This window comes from Bos indicus x Bos taurus, chromosome 27 (assembly GCF_003369695.1).
Source record: "Bos indicus x Bos taurus breed Angus x Brahman F1 hybrid chromosome 27, Bos_hybrid_MaternalHap_v2.0, whole genome shotgun sequence".
In the NCBI taxonomy this organism is placed as follows: Eukaryota; Metazoa; Chordata; class Mammalia; order Artiodactyla; family Bovidae; genus Bos; species Bos indicus x Bos taurus.
Window position 1 is genome coordinate 25,106,998 of NC_040102.1, and position 27,050 is coordinate 25,134,047.

The window sequence follows — 27,050 nt, forward strand, 5'->3', positions numbered from 1 at the left end:
CATCATACAGAATGGTACATCAAAAACTGTATTTATCAACAGAATTTACTAATTTGTCATTCTTTTGAGCCATCCATTTACCAACCATTTTCAAACACCCAGTATACAAGGCGTTGCACTTATTACCATGAGGTATATAGGAAGTTTGAAGTTGATAAAGCTTCTTGTCTTAAGGGATTTAAAATCTAAAAAATAGTCTCAACTAATACAGTCTACTTGAATATCTATTATCAGATTGGAGAGGACAGGTAGATTGTTATTTAGAGGAGAAACCAATTACTTCTGTTAGTGGTGGCAGGCTGGGGAGAGAATGGGAGAAATTTCATGAATAAAATAGAATTTTCACTAGGAATGTCCAGGAATTAGATCTATAGAAATAGCAGTAAATATAGTTGGCATCCCTTTCTTATACTAGTGAGTGGTTGATTTTTGCTCAGAATACATTTTAAATAATGACTCAATCAGGACAGCAAAGGAGTTTGTTAGTCACAAGTTAATGACTAGTTAGTTCAGTAGATAGAATAATAGGTACTTAGTTCATGGGGAAATAAGGAAAATCTGAAAAGACATATTGGAGCAAGGTCTTAGTAGTCTCAATTGGAGAGTTTGGGGTTTGTTCTTATAATACTTGGAGAGCCATTGGAAATTTTTGAATAGGCAGATGGCATGAGCAAATCCTGCTTCAGGAAGATAAACTTCCTAGGATACTACTTTCTCTTAGAAAACCAATTACAGAAATGTAGACTTAAGATGTGTGTATGATAGTTGGCATAATCATTTAGCAGTATTCAACAAAATTAGTTTAAGACTTATTTTTTTTAAAAAAAGGGGGATGATACAGAGTTAATGTTTCTTTAAAAAACAAAAAATGGTAACGATAACCCTGTATACGAGACAGCAAAAGAGACACTGACGTATAAAACAGTTTTATGGACTCTGTGGGAGAGGGAGAGGGTGGGAAGATTTGGGAGAATGGCATTGAAACATGTAAAATATCATGTATGAAACAAGATGCCAGTCCAGATTCAATGCACGATACTGGATGCTTGCGGCTGGTGCACTGGGACGACCCAGAGGGATGGTATGGGGAGGGAGGAGGGAGGAGGGTTCAGGATGGGGAACACATGTAAAAAGAAAAAAAAACAAAAATAGAAGTTAACAGTTTCAAAAAAAAAATGGAAGTGTTAGTTGCTCTGTCATGTCCAACTCTTTGTGACCCCATGAACTGTAGCCCGCCAGACTCTTCTTCAACGGACTTCTCCAGGCAAGAGTGCTGGAGCGGGTTGCCATTTCCTTTACCAGGGCTCTTCCCGACCCAGGGATTGAACCCGAGCCTCCTGCATTACAGGCAGATTCTTTACCATCAGAGCTACCAGGGAAGCCCAGTGTTTCTTAACTTCAAGCTAAAAAGTTTACAGTATGCCTGCCACCTGTTCCCTAGGTTGTAGTTTCTGTCTACCAGGATATAGACCTGTTTCAGATGCCTATCTTTGTCCCTCTATTGTGGATTTTATTTTTACTATTCTTTCTTTTAATTTCAATTTTAATTTGCCCTGATTTGAACAGAAAAAAAATAGCTAAAATAATATACAGACCGTTTTCAGTTCTCAGATTACTTGAAATCAGATTGGGACATCATCACATGTTCATAGTTAATGTAAAATTCTGTGAGTTCACATTGCTAAGTTCAGAAATGTCACAGAATAAGTCACGATGAATTACCACATAAGTGATGTGGACAAAGATAGCTTAAGCTTAGACGAGGTGAACTCACAGTTAGCTGTTGAGACTAGGCTGTTCACACTAACTAGAATTTGGAGAAGGTCCCCTTACCATTTCCTTTAAGCTTAGACAAGAGGTGAACTCACAGTTAGCTGTTGAGACTAGGCTGTTCACACTGACTAGAATTTGGAGAAAGTCCCCTTACCATTTCCTTATCGTCTGCTTGTTTGGGGCATTTTTTAGTCATAATTTTATGTCCTATACATTTCCGGCCACATATCATTACAGTACTCAGTCATTCTCTTTAGGAAAATCTTAAAAGCATAGGCTCTGCTTTTAAATAGCTTACAATATATTAAAACATATAGTATCAGGCACAGAGTCTAATATTGGTAAGTACTTAGTAAATGTAGTTGCGTCCCTTCCTTATGCTCGGGAGTGGTGATTTTTGCTCAGTGTTGCACTCCATGAGTGCATGCCCCGGAGCGAGTGAGAAATGGGAGAGGTGAATCTGCAGTTTTCTGTGTTGCACTCAGTTCCACCACGTGTATTTACAGAGATAACCACTTCTTACACACAGTGTTTTGTTAGTGTTTAAAAATATTCTCTGCACTTCATCTGGTGTTTAGTTGATTTGCTCAGACAGTGGAAGTGAAACTGGCTGATGTTGGGTTTACTGAGAAACTATATCTGTCTCTACCACTGCATTGCTAAGGTATCTTCAAGGATAATCTTGGCCAAAGGCAAATTTTACCTTTTGCAATGACTTTAGAAACTACAGCTCCAGAAAATAGAGTTTCAGTGTACGTTGGAGCATAGCAAGCCTATCAGATTGTGATGAAAAAATTACTGTAGAAGGGGTGGTGATGTAAAAGTAAATGACAGATGGTCTTTAATGAAATGTGGAGGGATGCAAGTTTATGTGACGGCACGAAAGAGTCCCTGTGTTTGAGCTGAGGAGTAACTTGGTAAGATCTGTATTTTAGACTAGTAGTTCTCAAACTGTGTTCTCATGATTTGATGAACTGGATTGAGAATTTCCATCACTGTAATTGAATTGGTGTTTTATGCAAATTCCAGGAAAATGTTAACGATTAGAATGTTCTCAGTTTTAAGTTCTTCTCCTGTGATGAGAACGTAATCCATAGAAAAATTCAAATTTAGTTTGACCACTTGTGTTTTCCATCAGTACATGCTAATAATGACTGTGCTTTAAGTATAAATAGTCATTTTTCTGCTGGCAAATACGATATAATTAAATTTGTCAGTATTTCATGGTGAATCTTGTGAAACACTGTTAAGAATTTATTTGAACCCTTGCCAACAGTGAAAGACTGGAGACAGGAAGACCAATTGTCTTAAATCGTCTCTTATTCTTGTATTTGGTGGGGGGGTACACAAGTGTTTTGAATAACTAGCCAGTATGTATTTGAGAATTTACTGTGTACCATTAATAGGAACATTCTAGACACAGAAAACCTATGCAATATAGTCCATATTTCAGTAACCTTAATTTTACTTGGTTAACAAACACTATCCCAGTGTTCTACTTTCTAAAATAGTGCTGAATTGATATAGGTGTTCAGAAAGGAAGTAATCATCAAGGTTTAAAGTAATCAAGGAAGACATCCTAGAAAAGGTGAGACTTGCCATGAATCTCATAATCCAGAAAGGCAGAACAAAGGGCTTCTCTGAGAGAAGCATCGTGTATAATGAATGTGGACTTTGGTCTGACTAGAGTAGTCTTTACTGGGGCATTCCAGAAAACAGGTTAGGACTAGTTAGTTTTGATCAAATTATAAACATGATCCCAAAGTTTAACATTGTCTTAACCATCTTAAAAGTAACCATTCTTTCATTATGATTTTTCAAAGTTTTAAAAATGGAACTTTTGAATTTTTGAAACAAGTTTTTGGTTAAATGTGTTTGTAGTGCAATTAGGTCATTCTATTATAATCATTTACTAAAATTAGAAAAGAAATACAATTAATTACTTTATCTTTGCTTACTTACTCTATTGCCTTTACATTCTGGGAACAAGTTTGGTAGAACCCATTCATCCAAAAGTATTTAATGTGCATCTTTGCTGTGGCAGGCAGCGAACCTCAGACAAGAGTACCAGACCTTGGGGACCTTACAGAGACCTCGAGTTGTCAAGGAGAGTGGCAAGGAATGGAGGATGGACAGGAAGGCAGTCATTCAGGGAAGAGATGGGTATACTATAATTTTCGATAAGATGGTCAGAGAAGGGCAGCTAAGAAGATGGTATTTCTTTAGAATCAGTATGCAAGAGTTCATGAATAGTTTATAAATAGTCTATTGTATTTTTCATAAAAGTCGACAATTGATTTTTCTCAAGAATTTATTTAGTAGGGTGTAAAGGGGAACAAAACAGCTGCTCAGTCCCATGTGCCCCCTTCAATGATTTTTCAGATGAATGCACTGGACACCCTTGGTCAGACCGCTTTGCATAGAGCTGCCCTTGCTGGTCATCTGCAGACATGCCGCCTGCTGCTGAGTTACGGCTCTGATCCCTCCATCATCTCCTTACAAGGCTTTACAGCAGCACAGATGGGGAACGAGGCCGTGCAGCAGATTCTGAGTGGTAAGTTCATACAGACAGACCTTGCTTTCTGTTCTTCCGCTTCCAGGTCTGTCCACTGATACACAGACTTTGTGCCCCTTGCTTTAAGGGGCTCTTTGGAATGTTTTCTTGGCCTAAAAATTTTTCCTGCCTTTCTTTGCTTACAGTTTAGCCTGTGGCCCTGCCCATCAGCATTCTCCTTTTTGTAATTCTTTAACGTCAAACATTCCAAATTTTTCTCTTATACTTGTACTAAGAACCATTTAATAGTGGATTTTAGGTTAGTTTCTGCAATTTGGAACTATAAATCAGGCAAACATATAGCTATTACATCAGAATTTCTCATAATATTATATGTAGTTTTTAGAGGTAATTGATAAAATGGGGAGGAAAGGATTGAATAAATTAAGCAGACTGCTCCAGCAATGCTTTTAAAATGTCTTCCAAATGAATAAAGTTAGAATATATGGCTGCTAATAAAAGATAAAATTAAATACTGAATCACAAATGAAAATTTTTTATTATTTTGATAATTCTTCTTAAAAATTGATTAGTAAGATAAAACATTATATGGGTCATTAAATGCCTAATTTAGTATTTGCCAGAACTTTTTAGTTTAAGTCTTCATATTTTTTATTGATCAGGAAGGATAATACAAATAATAGAATTTGGTGGTAAAATCTTGTCCTTATAAAGGTTTCTTTTTAAAGAGAATTCTTTTTTTTTATTTAGAAGACAATATAATTTTTAAATTAATATTTCTACAAAAAATTTGTATGTCTATAGACCATATACTGGCTGAACTTTATAGTTGTACCTGTATTTACTAATCCAATTCCAGGTTATGTCTATAATGACTCCTGAAAGAATACATCAGTTTTATAGAATGTATAGTAAATTATTGGGGTTCTGTTCTGGGCAATATTTTAAAGGTTTATTTAACAACCCCTGTTAACACCAGGTTTGAGATCCACTTTTAGAAACCAGCACTTTTATCTCACAAGCCTGTAGTTACCAACAGTATACAATAGTAAAGTTTTAATGGTACACTCTGACAGCATTTATGTTAACATCTCTCTTTCCATTTACCAAATAGTTTTCCCTCCTTTGCTACTCTGTGGCTCCTTAAAAACCAGCAGTAATCTTCCCTTGTCTTTTCTGCAGAAAGTACACCTATACGCACTTCTGACGTTGACTATCGACTCTTAGAAGCATCTAAAGCCGGAGACTTGGAAACTGTGAAGGTATGTCAGTGCTTTTTAATGTCTTGGGTAGCTCTTTGAAACCTTTGCTTCCCAATTCATTTTAAGCTTGTAAGTGAAACAACTCAAATTCAAACAATAAAAGGGATGAGCAGAGTGGACTCATAAGGGGAGATCTTTATGAAGAATTTCCTAGTATGTGTCTTTCATTAAATCACTTTTTAGTCACTTTACTTCTGGTTATATGAATGCTCTTTTTATTTCTTTCCACTTTTTAAAATTCAAGTGTTATTTTGGACCACACTTATAAATTCGCAAGCTAGTGCAAGCCCAGGTAATAGTACAGTAGAGTTGAAACAGTGTTCTTGACCTTTTCCAAGAGATTCTCACCTTTGCTCTAGGAAATCATCCTTACGATCCTGCAGTTGGGAAGTATTTTTTGATTCTACAATTTATGTATTAATGTAGCTACAGACTCACTTGTCATGAAAAGATACAATCTGACCAAATGATGATGGCTCTTTAGGTTATAGAGTCTCTCCCTTATGCCCAGACTTCCTTCTGTTGTGTAAAAAAAACTACCACCTGAAAAATCCTGTGTTCACCCTACCAGCACCTTCTCAGTGTATCTATAGTTAACTTCCAGGTTCTGAGTTTTTGTTACAACAGCTCACTACAGTGGCAGGAGCAACAACCAGACTGTCAAATACCTGGAAAACCCTTGACATCAGACCTTGTAGCCTAGAAAATGTCACTTTTTCTCTGCTTTTTTTAACCTTTTTTAGTTTTCTTTTCATTACCTCTCTTCACATCACTTCCCTAAATTTGGGATAATTAAATAAGTAAGCAGTGACTAAATAATTAAATAAGTAAGCAGTGGCAGAAGGATCGCAAGATTAAAAATCAGGAAAATGGGGTTTGAGTTTTAATTCTACCCCTTACCACTCTAGGACATAGGATGTCACTTAACCTCTCTGAGCCTTGGTTTATTTATCTGTAAAATGGAGATGATGTTTAACTTCTCAAGTAGATAATAATTCTCTCACTGGAAAAAAAATGAAATTCTTTATAAATTATTACTTACATATTTGTTTGTCATCCATCTGTCACCACCAATGATGCAGCCTCTCCAGCCTGACTTTGCTTCCACTGCTTTATAAGCAGACAGAGTTGAGCTTGTGCTGAGATGATAATGTCCAAAAGGAAAACAAACAGGTGACAGAGAGGTGATTTGGAGGACACAGCTGAAGGAGACAGAAGGCCAAAAACTAGTGTGATCAGAATCAGTTTGACTTGTAGACCTAAACAAATATCCCCTTGAAGATCAGGTAAAACATTGTTGATTGCTTGGCTCTGCTCTGATGGACCGAAGGGCCAAAGGGGTGGCCCAGACAGAATGAATGTAATTTTTTCCAGAGCCTTCTTGTTGCCATGTCAAAGCAGGCAAAAATTTTGGGTCGTTCTGCCGTCAGCCAGGGTTAATCTTATTTGAGCAAAGGGTGGCTAAGAGCGTGCTGGTACAAGCAGACAGGCTCTCAGGGGGAAGAAAGCCTTGTAACAATGAAAGGAAGGCATCGTTGCCTTGGAAATGCTTGCTTTATTATGTTTTCTTCTTTTTGAGTAGGATTTCGGCCAGGAAATGTTGAAAAAGGTGAAATTGCTGTGCAAACATAATATTTGTAGACACTGTAAAGCAGAACATCTTGCTGATTTTAAAACGTCACTTGTATTATCTAATCAAAGAAATATTCATTAGAAAATCACAACTTATCCAAGATGCCTGCATTATTTTGGTGCAAGATCCTTAAATAAATACTAATGTTCTTTTTGTGTTTGTGTGTGTGTGTGTCAATAAAGCAACTTTGCAGCCCTCAGAATGTGAATTGCAGAGATTTAGAGGGCCGGCATTCCACGCCCTTACACTTCGCGGCAGGCTATAACCGTGTGTCTGTCGTGGAGTACCTCCTCCACCATGGTGCCGATGTCCATGCCAAAGACAAAGGGTACGTGTTAGACTGTCACTGTGTGGAATTCATTTTCTTGATACTTTAAAAAAAAAAAAAAAATTTTTTTTTTCATGATAGATTTTTTCCCCTTGTTAAAAAAGTAAATTTTTTTTTTTAAAGCTTAAAGCATAATGCTTAAAACTTTGTTGTTGTATAGTAGCTAAGTCATGTCCAACTTTTTGCAGCCCCATGGACTGTAGCCCACCAGGCTCCTCTGTCCATGCGATTTCCCAGGCAGAAATACTGGAGTGGTTTGCAGTTTCCTTCTCCAAGTCATCTTCTCCAGCCCATGCATCAAACCCATATCTCCTAAATTAGCAGGCAGATATATTTTTACTACTGAGCCACCTGGGAATCCCCCCAAATTAAAAGTTTATGAAAATGTATAGAAAGTGAAAAGTCCTTCTCATTCCATCTCCTAGATTACAACATCAAAATTTTGTTGTAATTGTCAGGAGTTTTGAAGCACATGTACCAGTGTGTGTGCTGTTGTGGTGGGGCTTGGTTTTAACATAAATGAAGATGTCATCCCACACAGTCTGCTCTACAGTTTGCCTTTTTTATAATCGTATATCTTGAATGTCTGTCTATATCAGTACTCAACAGTTCATTTCATCCTTTTAATGCCTATATATAGTATTTTATTGAATTTTGTAAATATGTTTATGTAGTTCATAGTTTATTGTTCATCCCTCCTTTTGCTATTAAAAAAAATGTATAGTCTCCTCCAAAAAGAAGCCATCCATCCCAGAGTCATCCATATTAATAGAAACATAATTTCATTTTTACTAATTCAGATATTCTCTATTTTTGTATTAGCTTATGAAACTATTTCAGTTTATCTAGACAGGGTTTAAAGCAGCCATGGGAGACATTTAGAAAAGCACATTGGAAATTTTAACTGAAATGAGCTTCCATATCCTGAGTTAATTTCATATCATCTCAAAATATAAATAAGCACCTTCCTGTGCAGTTACATTGCTAAGAAATAAACCACACAACTTAAACTTCAGTTGGGCTTCCTTGGTTGCCCAGACAGTAAAGAGTCTGCCTGCAGTGCAAGAGACAGGGTTCGACCCCTGGGTTGAGAAGATCCCCTGGAGAAGGGGATGGCAACTCACTCTAGTATTCGTGCCTAGAGAATCCCACGGACAGAAAGGACTGCGGTCCTTGGGATCACACAGAGTCCGACCTGACTGAGCAACTACCAGTTTCACTTTCACTAGGTTTCAGTTAACCATTTTGCATTTATTTCTCTTTTAAAAGAAACATATCAGACATGAACATTTAATATTAATCACTATCTCTTTCAAAGTATTATAGTTCATTAGCGAGGAGCCAACATTTGTTTCTGTTGCCCCATTTTAGCACTTAGTATTTTTGGTCTCAAAACATTCAAAACAAAAAACAAAGAAACCCGATCTCTCTAAGCAGAAAGGACTAACTTGATACCTTGTGTCTATGTACTAAGTGCAACTTAAACTTATCTTTTGAGGCACCCTCCTTTTTTATGGGGACATCTTTTTGTCCTTTTAGAAGGCCAGCTACCTTGTAATCAGAACTTAAATTCATCACAGAATAGTTTGCACATGTGACTAGAGTTCTTGGTTGATGTCATTATTTTCATTACTGAATACTGACTTCAAGATCAGAGAATTATTTTTCTTAAGGGAGTGCTCAGTAATAGTCAGATGCCATAGAGAATTATTTTATTGTATGTATCATTTTAACACACAGCTTTATTGTATGTCTTTAAAATAATTTTCTTTGGTTTAGTGGCTTGGTGCCCCTTCATAATGCTTGTTCATACGGACACTACGAAGTAGCTGAGCTCTTGGTAAGACACGGGGCTTCTGTCAATGTGGCGGACTTATGGAAATTTACCCCTCTACATGAAGCAGCAGCTAAAGGAAAATATGAAATCTGCAAGCTCCTTTTAAAAGTATGTACTTTTAAAAATTATAAAATATAAGATAATTATATTTATTATTTGGTTAGGATGTAAAATAACATCAAGGTAAATTATTCTGTAATACACTGCAGTAAGTGCTGTAGAGACTGCTTCCGTTTTCTGTTCTAGGGGGATGTTTAAGTGTGGTATCATGATACTTACGTAGCTTTGAGTAGTGGCTGAAGTGCCTTTCTGAACTGATTTGATTATGTTGAGTTCATCACAATTCAACAAGGTAGGTTTTGGAAAGAGTTGAATTAGCTTGCGTTATTTATCTGTAACTGACAGAATTAATATCAGAAGATATTTATATAAGAAGAAATGTGTTTTTCCATCAAGTTTGATTTTTTTTTTCTTGCTAGCTATTTTTATCATTGTTAACAAACTCATCTCTAACTATTAAGCATTAATTAAACATTAAAATATATAAAATTAAAATATGTGAAAAATTACTGGACATGTATTTATATCATTTCCTTTCTCTCTTTTTTAAACTAGAGAGAAACTTGTCTTAAATATAAAATTCTTCTCCTACCACTTTTATGGGATCAGATACGTTCATATGAGTTTTAAGAATAACACTGTATTTGATACTCATTTTTATTGTCACTGGTTAAGTAAGAAATAACTTCTAGGTCATTGGGAATTCACTGTCTGGGTTGGTTATTCTAGATTTCCCCAGTGGGCCAATAATATCTGTGTCAGGCCTGTAAATAAAGATTCTTGACTTTTAATTACTTTATTTCATAAGTATAAATGATTAAACTTATAAAATCAAGTTAATTGTTAATATATTTCTACCTAATTTCACCATAGGTGGTCAGACTTAAAACAGAAATATTTTTAAATTACCAAACTTTATTTTTACTGATTCCGTTTGGAATTGAGTATTAATACTTTTTCCACCTGTCTTCCTCTTCTCATTTCATCAGCACTGAATATGTTTATATATTAATAATTAAGATTTGATTAACATTAATATCCAGGCAATCATTAAAAGGAAAAGCGGTTTCCAAAGACAGCATAGAGTCCGAGATAGTATATGCTACAAAAGTAAAAGACATTTGACACCTTTCCCTCTCATCATCACAGGTGATCCTGAGGCATGGGGCTTTGGTTGGGAAGTAGTTAGAAAGCTGATCCAGTATGTTGCTTAGTAGGAAATTTGCAAGAAACACCAAATGTTGCCTCTGTTTTTCACAATGCACATAGAATAGGTACTTTTCTTTGGAGGAGTGAAAGTGAAGTTAAAAATAAAGAAACAAAACATAATGAAGATGCCACAGAAAACACAAACACCATTTGGTTATTTTGTAGCATGGAGCAGACCCCACTAAAAAGAACAGAGACGGAAATACGCCTTTAGATTTGGTGAAAGAAGGAGACACAGATATTCAAGACTTGCTGAGAGGAGATGCTGCTTTGTTGGATGCTGCCAAGAAGGGCTGCCTGGCGAGAGTGCAAAAGCTCTGTACCCCGGAGAATATCAACTGCAGAGACACCCAGGGCAGGAACTCCACCCCTCTGCACCTGGCAGGTAGGCATCACCAGCACTTCCAAGGCTCGTGTCCTTTCTTGGATACAGTTCATCAGAAGAGGAAAGAAATCCTGACCAGGAAGAGTGCTGCTACTCAGTAAAATGCTTCCCTGACATCATTTTATATATTTTTATTATAAATCTTATACATTTTTTTATTCTTAATCATTCTTAACTAGTTTTTAAAGCAAAAAGTATTAAAAACCCAATATTTTCTGGTCATTATCATTTATATATATATATATTTTTTAAGCTGACATGTTTGCCTTTTTTTCATTCTAACAGCAGGCTACAATAACCTGGAAGTAGCGGAGTATCTTCTAGAGCACGGAGCAGATGTTAATGCCCAAGACAAAGGTGGTTTAATACCTCTTCACAATGCGGCATCCTATGGGGTGAGCATGCTGAAGTCCAGAAAAGTTCACTGATACTACTTGGTTAAATACATACCATGCATGAAGTAACCAACAGATACCTAACCAACAGCATCATTTAGTACAATTTTAATCTTACTATTTAAAGTGTTTCTAGCCTTCTCAGTTAGGCTTAACTGTCTTTTGCTCAAAGACTGTATTTTTTTCAGCTTTTTGGACTCTTCACATTATGTAGTACAATAATAGGTATTTAATGGCTGCTCAGCTAATATTTATTGATACAGATAATAAATCTTAACTGTACCTTATGTAGATTTTATAAACTCTGAAAGCCAGCAGGTTACTCTGTAAGCATGGAAATTATGCTTGCTTATGTTTATCATCAGCATCTTAGAAATATTCAAGTAAATGGTTGAGTGATTGCTATATATGGTTTCATACAGTTCAGATAACTAGCTGAAACCCCACCATGAAAGCCAAAATTTCTTCTTTCAAAGCCCTGTAACTGTAGTCATCAGCTGAAAGAGAAAAAGGATGTATTCCAACCTTGATGGTATTTGTTGGACCGCCTGCCTGAAGTCACCAGGGCCCACTGTAGGTCTGATGACTCACGCAGGAAGAATATGAATGCTCCTGTGCTTTCTGCTGAGCCGCTCAATCCCTATTTGACTGTAAAAATGCCCAGATGCCAGAATGTACATACCAGGGGTTCTCATAAGTGGAGGCATTGTTGGTGAGGACAGTTTCTAGATTTGAAGAAACCTGACAGACTATAAGTAAAAAGTAATCACATGACTTCCGTATTCTTTTACTCTCTGCTTCCTTGCCCTTTATGATGAGCGTATCCACATCTCCTCATGCCCCATCTCAGTGACCAGTATTTCAGGGAGATGACATGTCCTGAGTTGAAACACTCTTCAGGAAAGCAGCAAACCAGTTTCAGGTTGGACAGATAGGAAAGAAAATATTACTTGCGAGTGTGTGTTTGACCAACTCAAAATCAGTATTAAATAGACACAGATTAAGTGACTTCAGGAGTAGATGATGACTGGTATCCTGGGGATAAAATAATTTTGTGAGAGAGCTGAAATGACATAAAGTTACTTAAGTTGTTATTTATTGTTCATTATTCTTTGGTACATATTTTACCTTTTTCCTCTGAGAGGTCAGTCAGCTCTCTGTATCTTTGGGCCTTTTTATATAGAAAGAACTTACCACTTCAGTTTTTCCAAATGGAGAAACAAACACATAGTTTAAGAAGTTTGAATAAAAGTTAAAGGTTTAATGAGAATATATATTAATGGTAATGTGTATTATCCTGCTTAGCGTTTTTCTATTATAATGCCTTATATTATTTTTAATATATATTTATACATGACCATTAATATTTTTGCTCTTCAGCAGATACAAGGCATTGATATTTATTTACCACACAGCATGTAGTTTTGTATTTTTTCATAAGAGTAAATCAATTTACTGAGTTTTCTTTCTCAACTTTTTCATTTTTTAGTGCTTTCTCTAAAATGTATAGTATGATGTTAGGGGAATTGCATGACATTATTGCAAAATGAAATTGCTCTAAATGGAGCCCAAGCACATTTCTCTTCTCCTTGCTTCCCAACTTTCTAAAATTGAATTAGGGCCCTTGAAGTTTTTTTATGTCACATTTGTCATTTAAAGCATTTTGTGTTGCAGCTGAATTTTGAAACCTGGGAAATTGACTCCTGGAAACATTCCAGCAGAGTTCAGTTCCTTTTCTAGACCTTCCGGTTCAATACTTCGCTCAGTCCTGTTGTATAGGACTGAGCTGTAGGCTGTTTATTGCATTCACCAGCCTTAAATTTCGGTTATAATTTTTGCCCCAGTGATGTGGCTATTTAAAAGACTTAAGAGTTGTGTTTTTAAGACTAAAAAACACTATATTTTTTAGTGTTTTAGTGTATAGTACTATACAAGTACTCTATTACATGTTTAGTAATATGCTTCCTGTTTTTGCGTTTTTAGATGCTTGTCAGCAAATTTAACAAGCATGTAGTTGGTTTCTCCAAGCATGAACTACAGATTTTATACAAAGAAAGTTTAATAATATATACCATATATATAATTAATTTCATCCTCACATAATTTTCCTTGGACTGCCTTAATTTTGGAGACCTATACAAATTCGCCTACCTGATTATATTATTCCATCAACACACATGTGTGTGTTAGTTGCTCAGTCATATCTGACTCTTTGCAACCCCGTAGACTGTAGCCCACCCGGCTCCTCTGTCCATGGGGATTCTCCAGGCAAGAATACTGGAGTGGGTTGCCATGCCCTCTTCCAGGGGATCTTCCCAACTCAGGGATCAAACCCAGGTCCTCCTGCATTGCAGGCAGATTCTTTACTGTCTGAGCCAGTAGAATAAAATTAATCATGAGGAACATAGTTTAAATACCCTGTAACCTTACTGGGGAGAAGCTTGAAATTACTCCATGGTTTTGTATTAATAGAATAAAAATAGCTATTCTTTTCAACATGTATCCTCTGAATAAGGGAAATAAATTATGGGGATTTGTTTTAAGTGATTTTGATAGTACTACAGATGTTACCTCTTTCTATCTTTTGTGTTAGAATCAATTTCATAATTATGCCATATCGTTCATATGGCATAGAAGATCCAAAACGTGGTCTGTTTTCAGAAGCCCTGGTCTGATTATGCTCTGTTGCTGTTGTTTTTATATTGTCAGAGCAAATATGGAGGCTTTCTTAGACGCTTCTGATTTGTATTTGTCTAATAAATCTTCTTCTGTTTTCTGAAATCACTTTTCCTAAAATATTGTATGAAAAAAAATTTAATATACATTTCTTCTTCTTCAGAATAAGTACCTATTCCTTTTTGAAGTGAGTATATTTAAGAGAACAAAGAAAATATTTTAAGGAATTCTTAAGGAAAATTTGAAGAAGCCTGCCCTACATACATCCCACTATTCCTGTCTTTACTTTCCTTATCTCTTCCCATTCTCATGAAAGTCAGCCTCAGATAGGTATTCAGCAAATGTCTGATTGGTGGGCAAGTGCATTAGAGAGAATAAGTGAATAAATAAATGACCCTCCTATCTGTGCTCTGACCTTTTGTGTCAAACCATTTACAGAACACCATTATTTAGATATTTTACTTTAGAAACCACATACCTCGAGTGAACCTTCCTAGAAGAGTCCTTCCTATTTAAATTTGTGCTACTCGATTTCTGTTAATGCTTCCCTATACCTTTTTTGTAAATCTTCTAGACTACATTAAAAAAACAAAAGACAGTCATCTTTGAATTCTTTCTCCTCTTTCTTCCTCTGTAGTTAATTTGTCTTTCTAAAACCCAATTTTTTTCCTTCAGAATTTCTCAAATTTAGCTCTTCTTTTGTGTTCTTCTCGAACCATCACAGTTCAGCCTCTTATCACCTCCTGTCCAGATGTGCTGCTGCTGGCATTTCCTCCACCCCCAAGTCACTTTGGCATGACAGACTAGTTTTTGTAGAATGTTGCTTTGTTACATTACATTACTTCCCCAAAGGCTAAAGAAAGAACATTGAGAATCTTTGAGATGAGTGTTTCAATAAACAGAGATCAGATTGCAATGGGTTAGAGAATTTAAGATAGGTCTGAATATGCTATAGGACTGAATAAAAAAAATTTTTTAAGCTCCCATGAAGAATTACAGAGCAGCAGAATAATTACGAAATTGATATTTTGGAGGAAGCAAGAAAAAATGATGAAGTCCAAAATACAGGTGGAAGGGTGCAATGAATATTCTTTTTTTTTAATAAAAGATACTTCTGTTAAGGATGTTTAGGAGAATAGAGATGTAGGGGCAATGAAATGTTAAATAAAAACAAGTGTACCTGAAGGAGCTTTACCAGATAATCTCATTGTTACCTCTTGGTGTCCTCTTGTTTTTCTTCAGCATGTGGACATTGCAGCGTTATTGATAAAATACAACACATGCGTAAATGCAACAGACAAGTGGGCATTTACCCCTCTTCACGAAGCAGCCCAAAAAGGCAGGACGCAGCTTTGTGCCCTGCTCCTAGCACACGGTGCGGATCCGACGATGAAGAACCAGGAAGGCCAGACCCCTTTAGATCTGGCAACAGTAAGTCCTCACTTCAGAATATTTAGAATTGCTTTTTATAATTCCAGGGATGACAGTAAATCCCAGGGTTTATTAGCAGGTTTGCTTTAGTGGTGCATATTAGCCCTGGGATTTCTTTGGAAGGAATGATGCTAAAGCTGAAACTCCAGTACTTTGGCCACCTCATGCGAAGAGTTGACTCATTGGAAAAGACTCTGATGCTGGGAGGGATTGGGGGCAGGAGGAGAAGGGGACGACAGAGGATGAGATGGCTGGATGGCATCACTGACTCGATGGACGTGAGTCTGAGTGAACTCCGGGAGTTGGTGATGGACAGGGAGGCCTGGCATGCTGGGATTCATGGGGTCATGAAGAGTCGGACACGACTAGCGACTGATCTGATCTGATCTGATTATCCCTTAGGAGAAGAACAAGTTTCTTTGCTTCTGGAAACTTGAGAATTTCTTATTGTTGCTTTAATTTCAAACTATTAAAACAAACTAAGCAGTAAGTTACATTTTTTGACCATACTTGGAGGGAAAACATGAATCATAGGAAAACTTGTGTAGAGATTGTATTCTCAAAGAATTATACTTAGTAAGCTATCTTATCACCTTCTGCATTTCACATAGTATGCTGGATCATTTGGTGTTTATGGTAATTTACCTGAGGGGATGAGATAATCAAAGAAAAATGATCTTCTAAGCAGTATATCATTTTTCTGAAGATGGAAAAGTAAACTGATATAGAAATATTTTCAAAATTAAATTGTCATGATTAAATGTGTTATTTAACTACAGAATTAAACACAGTACAGAAACATCTTTCCTGAACTTTCTGGAAATCAGGGAGTTACTGTATGGTCACGTAATTTAGAATTTTTTAACCAAAAATCCTTCTCTAAGCCACATTCTGGTTTATACATCTATTACTGAGTATTAAACAATTTCAAAACCTGTAGTAGCTTAACCAAAACCAAATGAGTGACTTACTACGATGACTTAGAATTTCTCAGAGTTGCGTGCATTGACTGGGCTCAGCTGGGCAGTCCAGCTATTTGTGCAACGCCTTTAGCTGGGAGCTCGGCTGAGGCTGCAGCATCCAGGATGGCTTTAAATCCTGCAGGACCTCTCTGTGCATAGTATCTCAGACTCAGTGATCTAGTCCACACTTCTTTATAGCATCGGAGGACAATTTCTAAGAGAGAAAAGTAGACGCCACCAGTCCTTTTAAAGCCTGGCTCAAAAGCTTCAGAGCACCACTTCCTTTGCATTCTAATTGTCACAGCAACTCACAAGCAACCCAAATTGAAAGGAAGGGATATAGGTGCCACCTCTTGATGGGAGGAGGGGTACAAGATGTACACGGAGGAAGGGATTTCCGCACATACTCTAACAGCACTTGTACCTAACAGACTGAAGAGTTCATGAATAAGTTGGCCAAAGTGCTGTCCCTTTAAGATTTTACCAGGTTTTTATTAATTAAATGTGCACTAAATGAACAAAAATCATCATAGTTGTTAAGCATAAACAAACATAGTAAGTATGGGAACTCCTTCTAAAGAAGAGATTGAGAGTCAGTGTTCTGAAAAGTGCTCTTTTTTAGAAGAAGGATGAAATATTTTAATTTTTAACTCTTCATATCTTTGTTAGTTTATTTGTCCTTTGAATACATGGGTAATCAGTATGAACAGCTGTGTGTGTACTTTTCATTTAGTGTTAAAAAATGTGTTTCTGGGAATCAATATAGTTGACATTCTTGGATTCTTTTCACAGTGAACTTTTTTCTGTGTGTGTTGTGGTGAGAACACTCAAGATCTACTCTCAGCAAATTTCAAGAATATAGTACAATATTATTAACTGTCATCACAGGTTGTACATGAGATCCTCAAAAAATGAAATATTTTGAAAAATATTTTGAAATAGTTCGAAAAAATTTGATACTATTTTTTTAGTATTGAATAGTTTCTCCAGTTCTACCTACTGAAACTACTGGGACTCTTTGGAGCTGTCGATCAGAGAAGGAAAGAAGAAGGAATTATCAAAAACTAATAGGGAATAATGGAGCATCAATGAAAGAAAAAAATTCACTACGCATTCGGTCCTTAGTGAGAAACTTATTTTAAGATGTAATATTGTGTGTGTGTGTTTTATCTATTTGGTTTTTAGGCTGATGACATCAGAGCTTTGCTGATAGATGCCATGCCCCCAGAGGCCTTACCTACGTGTTTCAAACCTCAGGCTACTGTCGTGAGTGCCTCTCTGATCTCACCAGCATCCACCCCTTCCTGCCTGTCTGCTGCTAGCAGCATAGACAACCTCACTGGCCCCTTAGCCGAACTGGCAGTGGGAGGAGCGTCCAACACTGGGGACGGCGCGGCGGGCGCAGAAAGGAAGGAAGGAGAAGGCAAGTACACCGCTGAACGCCCATTTGGTTTTGGTGTTCTAAATTAACAGATTCCCTTTTTTCTGTTGGTAGTTATTGAACACCTCACTTAAAGACATCCTGTCTATGAGTTTTCATGTACACAACAGTTCGTAAGAATCATGTCTTCATAAATTCCCACTGTTCTGGGCACCAGAATCAGACAGCCATGGCCCCTACCCTCACGGTCTTACCCTCTTTCCCCCATGTTCTGCTGTCCAGGTACCTGAAACTTTGCAACACACTCTTTATTTAATCAGTTGTTGACTCTACTGAAAAGTGTCCTCCATTTGATTTCTCCTGTGCTCAACTCATGGCAGAAAAGTCTAAACAAGTGTATTCCATCCTTTGTATGGCCCTCCTGCCTGTCTGCCATGAGTTTCCCTGCCATGAATAATATATTTGAAGAACTAAGGGCTGGCCTGGGCTTATGCCTTCCTCCAGCTTCCCCAAGAGGGGAAATCTTAGCATTTATATAAAATAAGATGTTTTCTTAAAAAAAAAAATGTGTTCATAGCATAAATGCCTTGACATCTACATTGTTCTTACGTATATCCCAATACATCCTATTCCAACTATAGTATCTTACTGAACTACTGAGTGAGTCTTGTTACTGAAATTATATCAGAAAAATGAAGAGAGATTATGTAAGAAATGAAAACTGAAACAACAGCTGATATATTTTGATTTTTAAATTCCACTGTTAAATATTTCACTAAAATAATTATATTGTGCTTTAAAATATTAATATAAATACTACTGATAAGATAAACTCTTCTTTTACTTCCCCATAAAATTCAGAGTTAACTTGAAGTGTCTGAATTAAATTTATGTAATTTAGATCATTTTATGCTGTGTAGAAGCAGCTGCACAACCAAGGGTGTGTCAGAGAGCCATGGCTTTAAATAAATACTGAAACTTCCTTTAGATTGATGTACTTCTTTCTGAAAAACTTTAACGTGTGTCTGTTTTAGTTGCGGGTCTTGACATGAATATTAGCCAGTTCCTAAAAAGCCTTGGTCTTGAACATCTTCGGGACATCTTTGAAACAGAACAGGTAAGCTCTCATATATTGTCCAGTCTTTTCAGTTAAATACTAGGAGTTATTAATTGCCAGTTATTCTTTCTTTTTTGCTTCTTAACCACTCTTTTAAAACTCAAAACAGATTTGTGAAGAAGCTAGGGGCATCTACTAATTACGCTTCTTTGCAAAATTGTCTAACAGATGGTGAGAGTCTTTAACGTTATGTTGTTGTATCTTCATAAGCAGTCTGGCTCAATATGTTTTATTACATGTCAAAATTTAGGCCATGAAACCACCTCAAAAGAATGTTTTCAAAATCTTCCCTCATTTTGTTTCCAAAAAGTTATTAGCCTTTATTCACCTCATTTTATTACTAATATGACTGGATTCATTTAAAACTAGTAAGAAATTTTTATGTTAACTATTTAGCAAAATCTTCCTGCAGCAGTTGTCCATTAAACTGAAAAGCAAAATAATTCCTAGGCAAGTGTACCTTTAAAAATTGCTCCTTTATGAAGTTTCCACTGTCTAGCTAGAGACTGAAATATGTTGAACCGGAACTTGGCCATATGCTTAAAGACTTAGACTGTTTTCAGACAGATCTGAAATGCCTGTAAAGATCTTAGTATGAAGTCATCATTAGGGTGTTTATGAATTAAGATCCTTCTGTTTGTCAGTCTGTTTTTATATGGAATAATGAGTTTTTAACTTATCACTATGTGATTTTACTACCATTAAACATCAAGTAATAAATTCCTGAGTTTAACTTGGGTATTATCAATATACAGAATCTTAGAATGGGAAAATTTTTTAGAGATCAGTAAGTCTTTCTCCCAGATATAGGAATTATCCTTTTTATATTGATGTGGAACAATATCTTGTTACAATTTGGACAGGTATAATGAAGTGCTTCTAATCTAAAATACACCCACATCTGCCCCATGTTTAATCTGTTAATCTTCCGTTTATCTTTACACTGTTTTGCACAGAAATCTCACCCCTTTCTGCCTATTAGACTAGCATTAGTTTCATTGGGCTGCCTTGCCAGATTTCCACAGACCTGTGGCTTAAACAATAGAATGGTATTCCTTCACAGTTCTGGAGGCCTGAAGTTCAAAACCAGGGTGTCAGCAGGGCTTCAGTTGCTACAGGGGGTCTAGGGGAGAATCTGCCCCACACCTCTGCTAGCTGCTCGGCCCCTTCAGCTTCTGGCCGCATCCTTTCAGTTTCTGTGTCTGTCTTCACCTGCCTTCTCTGTGTCTGTCTTCTCTTCTGCATGTCTTTTGTAAGGATGCTTGCACTGAGTTTAAGCCCTCCTCACCTAGTCCGAGATGATCTCCTTATCTCAAGATCCTTAACTAAATTTACATCTGCAAAGTTGTAAAAAAAAAAGTTTTCCAGATAAGGTTCTTCTCAAGTTCTGGGGATTAGAACTTGGACATATCTTTTTGATGGTCACCATTCAGCTCGCTGCAACATACTATAGCCCTTCTTAATTTCTAAGACCTAGTAAACTTATTGTGGATTTATCCTTCTAATCAACTACCCACCCCTACAAAGTTTCTCCTAATTTAGCATAATAAGTTCATCTTCTTTTTTAGGTATTCTTTTTATGGATATAGTGTCCAAATTCATGACTGGCCTCTCTGGCCCATTCTGATTTCTTTGTAAGCGTATAGTCAGTTCAGAGTAAATTTAAAACTCCAGGTCTTTTTCATATCAATGATGAAAGATTTTTTATGTCAAGATGTTATGATGTCTTTCATTTTAGCTAAATTTCTTTATGCCATACATTGTAGTTGATCTTTAATGATCAAAACGGTTGGGTAGAAGTAGCACTGGACTGAAAAAAGACCTTGATTCTGATTAAGGCATTTAACCTATCACTCGCCTTACCTGTAAAATATAACACTTTCAAAAGTCCAGATAATTAAAATTCCCAGCCTCATACTGCTGTGCCAGTTTTTTTTTTTTTTTTTTTTTTTCAGTTTTTAAAATATGCTTTAATGAAGCAATGGTTGTATTTTCTGTCTGGTGGTAAGGGTTTTATAAATGCTATAATAATTACCTTTGCCTTTAAGCTTCACCTGCCATTGATTCACCCTCTGGCTTGGAGATTTCTTACGGGAATATCCTATACTGTAAGACTCTTCTTCCCTTATCCTCTCCCTGAAGGTATTAAAGCTGTTTTAAAAGCAGTATCCTCAGCTACAGCCATATTCTGGCCATTTCTCTTCTTCCCAAATCATATCCACAATAACTGTGAAATTTCACATAGCTTTGCTTAATAAAAACAAAGACCCAAATTCAAGCAAATCATTCCAGTTAGCCATTTTTCAAGAGTTCAGCCTCTACTGTTATAGTCAGTTTGCATCATAATTTTTTTTTTTACTTTATATGTTCTCTTATAGTAATGGTACCCTGTGGCATACTTATTTTATTGTTTTTAATAGTTTAATCTTACAGTTGGTCCTGTTGACAGCTTATCGTAGTTTCATCAGTTTCATTGTTATCTTTTTCATTGCATTTTTGTTCTGAGTAAATGGTTCCATTGATTTTCCTTTTTCCAGAGTAATTTCTGTATCTTTTTTTTTAATCAATATGTTGATGCTTCCATTTAACGTGTATTACCTAGCCTAATTCCTTCCCTACAGACAAATAATATTATCATTCTCTGTATGGAACTGTGTGTGACTGTCTTCTGGCCCAGTCTTCAAGCAATCAAAAGTTTTATTTTGACTGTATTTGTTTCTTGACTAGCCTTTAGTTCTAGAGTAATAAGTTTGTAACCCTTTCCATAACTTATCCAGAGGACTTTTCTGCCACTGACATTCTACATGAGTCCAGTAGACTGTGATGAGGGCGAGGCGTTCAGGAGGCGAGGGCAAGAGTGACGGTGTGTGTGCGTTGCACCCGTTTAGTTCTTGTCTGTTACTCATCTTGAGCCAGTCATTCTGTTTCCTGAGATGCTTTGACACATAACAGAGTATTACTTCTATTCTGATAGATACTTTTCTCCCAGTGGAGTGGGGGAGGAAGATCATTTATTTCTCCTCCTTCAGAGCATCATCACCCCACCTCTTACCTTCACTTATTCTCTCAGAAGTCTCTTAGCTAGCTTGTTTGTCATATAGTTTTTGCCAAGTTCTGTATTAAGTAACATACACCTATTCCTTTATAGTTCAGTGTCGTACCAATGTCACTCGGGCCCTTTCTCTGTAACCTAGCTTCCTGACTGATACTTTTTCTGTGGGAAAGGCTGTTTGATGTACATTGCAATTCCTGGACATAAATGCTATGACTTAGAAGACTCCTTGTGAACATACTTATGGTCCACATGTATATATGAAAAGTGACCATTTCAATGTTTATTTCAGAATCTAAAGACAAAGGCATGGACTCAGTAAATTCATTATGAACATGATTGCAAAGTTAATTCTAATATCTGTTACTGGAGCCTGCAACCTAACAACATAAAAGAAAGGCCTTTTTTGTTAAAACCCCAGTGTTTCTGCCTTCACCCCAGAGAAAATAAATAAATCTTAGAAACAAGAGGCAGCTCTTAAAGTAACATTCTTGAAGTGAAATTTGCTTTATATGCAAGATGATTTAACTGACACATGGATGATCTTTATGTTAAAGGTTATAATTTGGTTTTAATGTATGCTGAGTATAAATAACTGGCCCAACAAACTTGTAATTTCCTAGATGTAACTAAGTTTTTTTTTCTTAAGTGAGTTAAAGATAATTTTCAGAAAAATATTTCTAGCAGTATAAAAGCTTTGAATCTTGGAGGAACATGTCTAAAATCCACCTTCCAGATATTTCCAATTCTTTTATTATTAATACAGTACTATCATATTCACTCATCATCAGAATTTGGAATAATCTTTACTCCCATGCCTTTCTTTTCCTTCCCCTTTTCTATTACCAGGCCCTTTGAAGTTGCTCTCCAATTCACCCCTTCCAGTCTCCTCCACCCCACCGTTGTCATCTTGTTCACAGTCACTTTCCCTTCCAGATCTGCACTTCGTACACTGTCCTCCTGAAATACAAGTTTGTATTGCTCTGCTGAAAAGGTGTCCTTGGACATTGTGGACACTATCTTCGCTTGAGGTGTAAGACCCATAGAGACCTGCTCTTAGCCTACTGCTCTGTGTCCATCACTTTTTTGTTCCTGTATATACATTGCACACTAACCGTTTTGAACTTTATTACTGATACTAGAGTCACAGATGTTTTATATTCACTTGGTTTTCCTTTTGTACATAGTGTTCCCTTGGTCGTAAACACCCTTCCTTTCTTCCTCTAAGTCTTCCTCCTCAGCTGAGTTATTACCTTCTTTTAAGAACCTTTCCTGATCCCCTTCTTGTTCCTTTCTTAGTTCCCAGTGCCACTTATAACCTCAACACAGTAACCTTCCTGAGAGTTCCCGTGGGATTCCTCCAAAACATTTACCGACCTTTACCAAATATTTGTGTTTACTTTTTAGCTCCTTGGTAGAGGAACTGTCATGACCTGTAGTGCTAGCGTTCTGTTTGTTCTCTGGCTCCACTGTTTTACTACCAACTGGGGCCAGCTATTTACCTTTCTGAGCTGTAATGGGTCATTTTAGAATTAAATGAAATGTTTAATTAGTCACTTTTTGAGAAATACCTAGCATATAGAAGGTACTTATTAAATACATTATGTATGAATGAATGAACAAGCGAGCGTAAATGTAAATTCAGTAGCTAGTTATTTAAGGTTTTCCAGTCCCAATACTAATAAATATAAGGACAAATTGAATACCATGTAACTCAGAGCAGTTAAATTTAATATTTAATTATTTTAGCTCTCTAGTCATCCCTTTTAAGACAAATAAGCAAAGGGAAAGACAAATATGGCAATACATTTCAGCTCTTCTGTATACTATTTTTATGATTTCACTGAGCCTGAATTTCTTCATAAAGACAGTAATAGTATATCATGGGTCATTATGAGGATGAAATGAGGTATTCATTTCACGATTGGAATCACATAATGAACAAACGTATCAAACATTCTCCATTTCTTCTCTGGAACCTAATACTATGTTTTGTTGGCCTGGTTTCTGCTTCTTTCAGACTTACAATATACGTATCAATTTAGAAAAGCTAAAAGACTCTTTAAATTGAAGCTGCCACATAGATATGAGATCCTGTTTTTATGTCTACCTGATCTGAAGTTTAGAAGAAAAAAGTGGAATATCAATAATGTAGTAAACCTTGTACATGGTTTCCAAATTATATTAAAATCACGTCTAGCTAAAAATGTAAAGACTCCTATTATGTTTCAAACTATGCTGTCTCAAAGATGTACATTTCAGAACTGTGGTTTTTTTACAAGCTCTGCGGAAAACTTCCTTTGGGTGATTGGAAGTGAATTGCCCATTTTGTGCGACGGAGAGATTATTTCTTAAATGGCCACTTAGGAGCAATATAGCAGATTATTTCCAAAGAGTGAATGATGTATGCTTTTTGCTCTGAGAAGATCAGACTCATTTTATTCTGACAGTAAAAATCATCAGAGTTCCAGACCTAATTTGTTAGGTTTTTTTAATGTTATGTGCAAGTATAAAGGTAGAGAAGGCCATAGATAAAAATATCTTGAGTTGGAAAAGAGTGTTTATCAACGGATTTCTCGGTTTCCCAAGGAAAAAGAAAATCAAAAGCTAATCTTGTAAAGCAGTATTTGGATTGTCACAGGACCAGCTGCTTCTGAGCTGAAAATTCAGGAGATGCCACTGCTGATTTCACCCTGTGCATTCAGAGCACCACCACTGGGTGGCGGTAGAGGTGCAGTTACTCTTAGTCAACAAAGAAAGGACTAGAGACCTTAGATCTTGAATTGTAGAAGCGAACCACCTCCATTTACAGGGATAAATCACCAAAACTTAAAAAAAAAAAAAAAGACCAAAACTTTTAAACCACTGTTTTGAACAAAAATAAAATATATGTTAGACTTCAGGGATTGTTAGATGGCTTTTAAGCTCTTAAAATTCTACCTACTCTCTTTTCTCCAAAATGGAGTTCTTTATATAGTTTCTATATATGATGGTTTGTAATCTAATTAAACACTTGTGATATAAATCTTGCTACTTTCTCAGGCAGCCTCTTCCATGCTTGAATACTTCTTAGCACCAGGAAGTTCTTTCTTATTTTTATATAAATCCCATTCCCTAAAGTTTCTTCTGTTTCATTGTGCTGAGCCCCTCTTTCCACTACCATTCATCTTTGCCTCCTTCTGGATATTGAGATCTGGTATTTCCCCCATTTTCAAGCTGCTGGTTGTCTCCTCTTATAGCTTGAGGCAAGCAAAATGTGGTAGAATGAAGTAATCAAAAGGAAAAATGGCAGTGATCATTTTATATTTCTATAGCATTGTTTCTCCCATTTTCCTTCTCCATGGACTGAAAGCAAATCAAGGAGTATTTCAAGTGAGCAAAACCTGGTAAGTTTATGAAGGCAACTTTAAGAAGATTTAAGTTCATGCTGATAAAGGAGACAAGAATTTTATTAATTTGACTGGATACTGGAACACTGAAGACAAATGGAAGAGTTTTCATCATCTGAAGAACTGTTAAAGATTTAGCAATTTTGTTTCATTTTTCAGATTACACTAGATGTGTTGGCTGATATGGGTCATGAAGAGTTAAAAGAAATAGGCATCAATGCATATGGACACCGCCATAAATTAATCAAGGGAGTAGAAAGACTCTTAGGTGGACAACAAGGTAAGCTGTTGAAAAATAAAGAGGTTTCAGAAATTAGTCATAAGGTGTCCTGTGAAGTGGAAGTCGCTCATTTCATGGCCAACTCTTTGCAACACCATGGACTATACAGTCCATGGAATTCTTCAGGCCAGAATACTGGAGTGGGTAGCTAGCTGTTCCCTTCTCCAGGGAATCTTCCCAACCTGGGGATCGAACCCAGGTCTCCCTCATTGCAGGCAGATTCTTTACCGGCTGAGCCACCGGGGAAGCCAAGTGTAAGTGTCCTGCCTGGCATTTAATCAGGTGGCCTGACCCCAGAGCTTATGCACTCAGCTTGTGGCGTCTCCTGCCTGTCCGTCTCCATCGTCAGTCTTGCTCTCCCTCAAGTCATTCAGGCTAAAAATCAGAGTCACTCTTCCCTCTCCCCCATAACACTGCATCCTAAATATCCCTGGAATCTGCACTTCGGTCCTTTCCCACTGCTGTCACCTAATCCACATCACTATCGTCTCTCTCTTGGACTGACACAACCACCTTCCAGCTTATCTCCAACAGTCTCCTTTGCGGCCTCCCACCCCCACCCGGCTCCCCGAACCTTCCTTAGGTGATAACCAGAAAACTCTTTTCAGGATGACTGTATGATCGTATCATTCCGCTGCTTGAAATCCTTCAACAGAGCACTGTTGGTTTTAGGATAAAATCAAACATTCATAACATGACTGTTCATAATCTGACCTTTCTGTCTTACCTTGTGTCCTTTCCCTCCTTCAACATCAGTGCAGTCTTTTTCTGTTGTACTTTGCTGTTACACCGGAGAAGGCGATGGCACCCCACTCCAGTCCTCTTGCCTGGAAAATCCACGGACAGAGGAGCCTGGTAGGCTGCAGTCCATAGGGTCGCTAAGAGTCCGACACGACTGAGCGACTTCACTTTCACTTTTCTCTTTCATGCACTGGAGAAGGAAATGGCAACCCACTCCAGTGTTCTTGCCTGGAGAATTCCAGGGACGGGGGAGCCTGGTGGGCTGCCGTCTCTGGGGTCGCACAGAGTCAGACACGACTGAAGCGACTTAGCATTGCTGTTACACACCTATCTTTGTCTTTTTTTGTGTGTACCTCCATGTTTATCATTTCTCTGTTTGTTAGAAGTGCTTTCACTATAGAAAAGCAAAGAGAGAGAAAAGAAACAATTTGAATTAGTCTGCAGAGACAGTAAAATTTCAAGAGTGACATGAAAGTAAATGTTAGCAGGTATTGATCTTGACTCTTGCTTATTTAGCTGTACGAACTCAACAAGAATAATGTACTTTAAACTTATTATATAAGTGACCATTTCAAGCTGTCTCACAGATGATAATTCTTTTAGAAGATAATTCTTACATTTTAG

At 36.9% G+C, this 27,050-nt stretch overlaps 1 protein-coding gene across 1 annotated transcript in view; it reads left to right on the plus strand.

Moving 5' to 3' along the window:
- TNKS (tankyrase) overlaps positions 1-27,050 on the plus strand; it is a 161,726-nt gene that overhangs the window by 116,529 nt on the left and 18,147 nt on the right. The window contains exons 12-21 of the mRNA XM_027530098.1: positions 4,156-4,327; positions 5,471-5,550; positions 7,366-7,511; positions 9,291-9,456; positions 10,783-11,002; positions 11,288-11,397; positions 15,316-15,504; positions 17,652-17,889; positions 18,882-18,964; positions 25,565-25,685. Of these exons, the coding sequence (XP_027385899.1) occupies positions 4,156-4,327; positions 5,471-5,550; positions 7,366-7,511; positions 9,291-9,456; positions 10,783-11,002; positions 11,288-11,397; positions 15,316-15,504; positions 17,652-17,889; positions 18,882-18,964; positions 25,565-25,685 (1,525 nt within the window). The remainder of the gene's footprint in view (positions 1-4,155; positions 4,328-5,470; positions 5,551-7,365; positions 7,512-9,290; positions 9,457-10,782; positions 11,003-11,287; positions 11,398-15,315; positions 15,505-17,651; positions 17,890-18,881; positions 18,965-25,564; positions 25,686-27,050) is intronic.